Source organism: Hydra vulgaris, chromosome 11 (genome assembly GCF_038396675.1).
Source record: "Hydra vulgaris chromosome 11, alternate assembly HydraT2T_AEP".
NCBI classification, from domain to species: Eukaryota; Metazoa; Cnidaria; class Hydrozoa; order Anthoathecata; family Hydridae; genus Hydra; species Hydra vulgaris.
Genome location: NC_088930.1, coordinates 7,471,640 through 7,478,682, shown reverse-complemented (window position 1 = coordinate 7,478,682; position 7,043 = coordinate 7,471,640). Strand labels below are relative to the sequence as shown.

General features: G+C 31.0%; 2 protein-coding genes across 2 annotated transcripts; one reads left to right on the top strand and one right to left on the bottom strand.

Moving 5' to 3' along the window:
- Positions 1 to 1,324: 1,324 nt before the first annotated feature.
- On the bottom strand, positions 1,325 to 2,299 carry LOC136086818 (uncharacterized). Its single transcript, XM_065809310.1, has one exon. It carries the CDS (start codon positions 2,297 to 2,299, stop codon positions 1,325 to 1,327), a length of 975 nt encoding a protein of 324 aa, XP_065665382.1.
- Positions 2,300 to 5,599: 3,300 nt separating this feature from the next.
- On the top strand, positions 5,600 to 6,634 carry LOC136086817 (zinc finger MYM-type protein 1-like). Its single transcript, XM_065809309.1, has one exon. The coding sequence runs from the start codon at positions 5,600 to 5,602 to the stop codon at positions 6,632 to 6,634; it is 1,035 nt and encodes a 344-aa protein (XP_065665381.1).
- The last annotated feature ends 409 nt before the right edge of the window (positions 6,635 to 7,043 follow it).

The following is a 7,043-nucleotide window of genomic DNA, read 5'->3' as shown; positions in this document are numbered from 1 at the left end:
GAAAGGTATATTCATTTCTTTTATTTTATTGAAACAAAAAAAAATTTTGTTAATCCTATTTTTCTTTTTTTTACAGCAATGTACCCCTACTTCTTTATAATGAATAAAAAAAGTTTAAAAAAATCGCGTCTATTAAACGAGAGATATTTTTGCGAAAAGAATTGTGGAAGTTATCAAGCTTGTCAGCTCCAAAAGAAATAATTTTTTTAAATTAGAATATATATTTTTATTACAATTTTTTGTCTTTTTTTATTCCATTTTTTATTACTTTATTTTTTATTCATGTTTTATATAACTTTATATTAACATTTTTTCCAACTTTATTTAGATAAAAAATGAATAATTTTAATAATACAGACTGGGAAAGTGAACTCACAGCAAAACCTTTTGAAATCCAAGTAACGAGCAAAAATTAAAAAGACCAATGAGAGGATTGGATTTTGTACACTGTTTAAAACTCGAAGCAAAATATATAAACAATAAAAAAAAATATAAAAAAATTACCACCCAACATGTCTATTAATGAGTTTATAAAATTTTCTGTAAATAAATTATAATATTTTTTTTACATTTAATAAATTTTTTCACATCTATACCTATTTTTTTATTATGACCCTCGAAGGCGCATCAACATTAAACAAAATTTTTATCAAATTTTACACCATCCTGATTTTACACCCTTTAAAAAAATATAAGGCGTTAGCGAGGGCGGGTCTCTTAAATTTTTTTAAACGCCCCTAGCGAGGGCGGGTCTCTTGCCGCACTTTTCCAATATTCATCTATCATCACCCGTTACTTTATTTTCCAAGTTTGTTTTTTTACAACAGGAAATCAATGCATGCCATCCTGAAACATGATTATCGCTATCTTTTGTTGATGGAAACAAATAATTATTACTATCTGAGACGTCTGAAGCTTTTCGCACTTCTTTTGAACTTAAAAACTCTAAGACAGAAACTAAATCTGGAGGGATAAATACTGGTACTTGTTTATTACCTTTACCTTCTTGGATTGTTATTCTGTTGCCTTCAAATATTTCATTGTGGTATATTTTCCTTGTTTCCTTACTCAGCCATGTTCCTTCAATAGCTTCTATCCATTGATAGAGGAAAAGCCTTGCAGGTTCTCCTCCCCGTCGCCCATTGTACATTGTTAACCGTGCACAAGCTGCATCCCTAACATCAACAAAAACTATGTTAGGATAACTTAGTTCGAAATTTTCTTTGGATGTTGTTTTAAATATGTATTCATTTAACAACCTCACAGCTTCTTCATCAGGTAAATTTGCTGGCTTTCTGGTAGATTTGTTGCGTTTCTGCCGAATTTAGTATAAAGCACCGCCAAAAATCTTTTGCTCCACCAAAGAAAAAACAGATAAAAAGTCTCTTACTATATCAGCACTATTATTATTACCATTTACAAGGTAATTGGCTTGTAATATTTTGGATGACGGTTTTATAAGATTTTGCAACTGCACTTTCAAGCCACATTTTATTCCATTAGCATCTTTGGTTAACTCATCAATAGCTAAGCGTAAATAGCCCAGATTCTCTTTTTTAAACATCTCTGATGCATCATTAGCTGAGTCAAATTCTTTCTTGAAAGCAGTAAAAAGTCTTGCAAGGTTTCTCGTTGATCTCCTCACACATTTTTCAACTTCATATTTTTTTTCGGTTTTGCATTTTTGACCATTGTAAATGCGTGCACCTATCATTAATATAACTGGGTCCATTTTTGCTATGTTTGATACCTCATCTTGTATCATTTTGTTGATAACTGATTTGAAGTCATCATCTAAACAATCAATTATTAGTAAGGAATCCACCGGTAATACAAAAATCATAACCTGTCCACTTTCACGTCCACAAATAATCTGGTGACGTGCTTTGTAATTTTTTGAATAACAGCCCTTACATTTTACACAAATGACTAGATCACTTATACCAGTCTTATCAGAACCTTTTCTTTCACGTATAAAAGTTGGATTTATCTTTTTTACTTCATTTATGTTAACTTGAAATATACTTTTTTTTCGTAAGAAATCAAAAGCTTCACGCTGTTCTCTTTTAGGTAGAGAAACAGCCTTGACAACTTCTGGCTTATTTCTGTGAACTAGTTTTAAATGACGTGTTAAGACACTGTGCAATTTATTGTCTTTGCAGTATGGACACGGTCTAGAAATTTTTATTTTGCTTTTTTTCTGTATTCCAACTTCTATATCTTTTAAAGTAACCACATCATAATTCATTAAAATTTCATTTTCAACGATAGTAGCATTGATAACATTATCTTCAAACATTCCACTTTCATCGTCAGTTTCTTTGTTAAAAGTGTCTAAAAATTCTTTAAAAACTCTAAATTGTTTACTTTGTTAATAAGGTTTCCTTCATTCAAATTCAATTTAAAAAGTGAAAAAGAATCCTAAAATTAAAACTCTAATATACTGTATGGAAATAACCAGCGGCAGTTTTAAGCACAGGCAAAGCAGGCATTTACCGGTGGTTTCGCGCTCAGGTGGCCTCGCATTTTTTTTCTTAGTACAAGTAATATAAAAAAATTTTCTTAGTACAATAAATATAAGCAACGAAACTCATTTATTAAAATTCAATATAATGTATGCGTACAGTATTTTTATAAACAGTATTTTTATAAAGTATTCAACTTTACATATACATCTATTATTATGTATGTAGCAATTTTTTTTGCGTTATACATAATGCCTGGCAACCATATGAAAGAGTATGCGGTTTCTAGTCTCATATACATTGACAATGACTGTGACAAATATATCTTTGCCCATATACACCTACACGTCTCAAAGGCTTTTTCTGTTTTTCCATCCTCCTAACTGAATGACTTTTTGTTTGTTTGTTTATTTATTTTATATAATATTGTCTTTACATTTTTACTGTTGCACAAGACATAATCTGAGCAGTGATGGGATTTTATGCTGGTTCCGGGTATTTGTTGTAGCGGTTTCTCTTTGAGCCATAGATCAGTGTTTATTCCATGTATAGGTGTTTTATCCATTGTGGATTCGATGAAGCATGGCTACATTTGTTAACATTTATTGACAATAGTCCCATAAGCGGGGCGGCCCCCTCCTTGGAAATATTCTTGGTGAGTTGGTGAAGTCTAAAGTTGGAGACTCTCCTTGCGTTGCTGTTAAAGCCATCTTGGGTTCTTTGATTTACGACTGGCACTTCCCTTATAATTGTTGTGGCTTTTATATTCACTCCTTACGCTGGCTTTTGATTAGACTCGACGTTACAGAACTTACAACAAAGACTGATTTTTCTTTTACTAATTTATCACATTTACATACTATTTTTATTATTTTACATTAATGTTTTCATGAGGACGCTTGTTCCTTCCTTCTGACTTTGAGTCTTTATGCATTTTATGAGTTGAGTTCTTTATGTACATTTTAATATACAAAATCCTGGTACGTTTTTGGTTTTATATTGAAAAGATTTGTGGTTTCTGTAGTATTATATTTGTTTGACGTCGCTATGCCATTTTTGTTTTTGTGAGCACTTTGATGTCTTCATTAACGATCTTTTGATTTTTCCTGACAACAATTTTGTTTTTAGTTTCTTGTTTGTTATAGTTTGTTATATTGCTGTAGCTATAGTATGATTGTTGTTGGTATAAAAAATGTTGTGTTATGATTGTGTGCGAGTTACAATTTTTTGGTATAATGTAAGTAATGAATGATGTAAAAATAGAGATTATTTGTTTTCCATTTCACTTCTAAATTATAATTTTTATAGTTCAGACGTTCTTTTTTGGTGTTCTTAGTAATTTATGCGATTTTAATATTGACAATTTTTGCTTTTCTCCTGGTTATTCTTCTGATTATACATTTTATATTGACGACTTCTGCTCTTTCCTTGGCTATTCTTCTGATTATTCGCTTTTATATTAATATTATATAAATTATATTATATATTTATAAATAAATATCAAACTTTAGAAAAAGTTTAAATTTATATTCATCGTTATTTAACTATGAATCCTCATCGTGATCGAGACACTGGAAGAAAATGGGCTTCGGGTGCCGAAAAAAAAAGAAATAAGAAAAAACATACAGATATGTTAAAGAAAATTAAACCAGTGACAAGTTTTTTTAATATATCATCAGGTATTAACACAACTTTTGATGCAGGTGCTAGTACTTCGCAAGATGTTTCAGAAAAATTGGTAGATATTTTATCAGACCAGTCTGAAACATCTTTAGCGTCTTTATCTTTTGATGTTTCAAATTCTGAAGTTTCTGCTCTCCTATTACTGGACACCCATGAAAAAGATTTTGAAATGAATTTGTCTCAAGAGTCTTCGTTAGCTTCTAATGATTTTGTTTTAGCTTCGAATCCTCAATTGCATGAAGCACAACAAGACATAACTGATGTGGTTATTGTTTCCGACGACCCGGCGTTATGGCCTATTTCGTTTAATGAACGAGATAGGGTCGATAGTGTTAAAGTAGGACCGACTCAGGTTAAACAAATAAATTTTAAAGCCGATAAATCGGGTCGCAGATTTAATACTAGTTTCTAAACGAGAGTTCTTGCTAACGGTAAAGAAGTTTCTAGAAGCTGGCTAGTGTATTCTATACAAAATAATTCGGTATTTTGCTTTTGTTGCAAAATTTTTCCTACCCGAAAAATATGTTTATCGTCGACTGAAGGTTATTCAGATTGGAAAAACATAGGTTCTAGCTTAAAACAACATGATAAATCTCAGGATCACATTAGCTGTATGCAAAAATGGATGAATATGTCAGTTAATTTAAAATCAAATGCAACAATTGATCAAAATTTGCAGAGAATAATAGAAAATGAGAAGAAACATTGGCGCTTGGTACATGAACGTCTTTTTGCTATAGTGCTAATGTTAGCTGAAAGATCATTACCTTTTCGTGGACACCGTGAGCAACTTTATCAGCCTAATAATGGAAACTTCTTAGCACAAGTAGAAATTATTGCAAAATTTGATCCAGTTATGTTAAAGCATCTCAAACGAATAAAAAATAAAGAATGCTTTGACACTTATCTTGGAAAAGATGTGCAGAATGAAATAATTGGACTTATATCGAAAAGAATACTGAAAACTATCGTATCTTCTATATAGTAATCAAAATATTTTTCTGTTATCATGGATTGCACTCCTGATGTAAGTCATAAGGAGCAGCTTTCAACGCTTTTGAGATGCGTTAAAATTAATCAGGAAGAAGTACAAATTGAAGAAAATTTATTGTGGTTTTTTTCACATAACTGATAGCACTGGTTCAGGTTTAGTTGAAACTTTTTTAAATTTATTAGCTGAGTATAATTTGGATCTAATGAATTGTCGCGGGCAATCGTATGATAATGGTGCTTACATGCAAGGGCAATACAAAGGGGTTCAAGCTTTAATCAAAGAAAAAAATCCCAGAGCTCTTTACGTTCCATGTGCTAACCACACATTTAATCAAATGGTATGTGATGCTGCGAAATCAGTATCAATTGCAATTAACTTTTTTGGTACTGTTTAACGAATTTTTACATTTTTTGCTGCATCAACCGTTCGATGGGACATACTGCAAAGTGTTTGTAAAATGACTGTTAAATCATTATCAGATAGGCGTTGGGAAAGCCGTATAAATAGTATAAAAGTTGTAAAAGATAATTTGGTTCAAATTATAGAAGCTTTATACAAAGTTGCAGATTCAAGTTCAATTGGAGTTGCTGTTTCTGAAGCTAACGGTCTTGCAAATGAGATATCCTCATATCAGTTTATACTTTCACTTACAATTAGGCATGATTTATTGTTTGAAACTAACAAAGTAAGTAAAGTTATGCAGAATCCCTCGGCATATATTTCTATTATGATAAAATTGGTGGAAACTACGAAAATTTTTTTAGAATCATTCAGAAGTGATGAATCATTTGAAGCGATTATTAAAAAATCTGAACAAATAGCTATAAAATTAGGTACTGAGCCACTATTCCCTCAAGTGCGGCTAAGCCGAAAACGACGTTTTTTTGAATATGAAGGAACTGATACACCTCTAAATGGAAAGTCTAAATATAAGGTAGATTTTTTTAATGCAATAATTGATGTTGCATTAATAAGCTTAAATGAAAGATTCAAAATGCTTGATTCATACAACAAAATATTAGGTTTTTTAACCCGTACCGAAAAAATGCGAAGTTTAGATGCAAATGAATTGTTGAATGATTGTAAAAATTTAGAAATATCGCTGAGAAATCCTAGTACAGAAGAATTGGACGTGAACCATGAAGAGTTATACTTGGAAATAAATACATTTTTAAGAATGGAAGCTTCGGCGGAATCGAAAGATGCACTGGAAATTTTGAAGTATATTACGGCAAATTCTTTAATCGAAATTTTTCCAAATTTATTTATTGCCCTACAAACTTTACTAACTTTCCCTATTTCAGTGGCAAGCGCAGAGAGGTCTTTTTCCAAATTAAAACTCATAAAAAACTATCTACGTTCCACTATGGGTCAAGACCGCTTATCTGCATTAGCTTTAATTTCCATTGAAAATAAAATAAGTCGGTCCTTGGACTGTTCTGATTTAATTGATGAGTTTGTGTCTTTAAAAGTCAGAAAGGTTAAGTTTTAATTTAATGTAATCGATCCTCCTAAAATCTGCGAAAAAAATAAATGGTATCGCATTTTGAGTAGTCTTATTAGTGCATCTTCATCCAAAATAAAAAAAATACTTAATGTACATTTAAAACCTATGTGCGTTTTTTGCTTCGTTACGTTCTAATAAATATCCAAAACACAATAGAACACAAGAATTAAAAACTCAACTAATATAATAGAAAACTTGCCTATGGCCTCGCATATGGTAAATCCGCCACTGGAAATAACATAAAAAAACAGACAACAATATATAAACAAAGACTGGAACATGTAACTCCTTAAAAAAATAATTGATAAGTTTACTTGATCCGCCTTGCAAGATTCAACTATGACTGCTTCTATAATTAAATGTGAAAATAATCTTAAAATGAAATTAAGCATTA

Coding starts and splice junctions, on each gene's coding strand:
- LOC136086818 (XM_065809310.1), bottom strand. CDS start 2,299: ATGTTTGAAGATAATGTTATCAATGCTACTATCGTTGAAAATGAAATT.
- LOC136086817 (XM_065809309.1), top strand. CDS start 5,600: ATGACTGTTAAATCATTATCAGATAGGCGTTGGGAAAGCCGTATAAAT.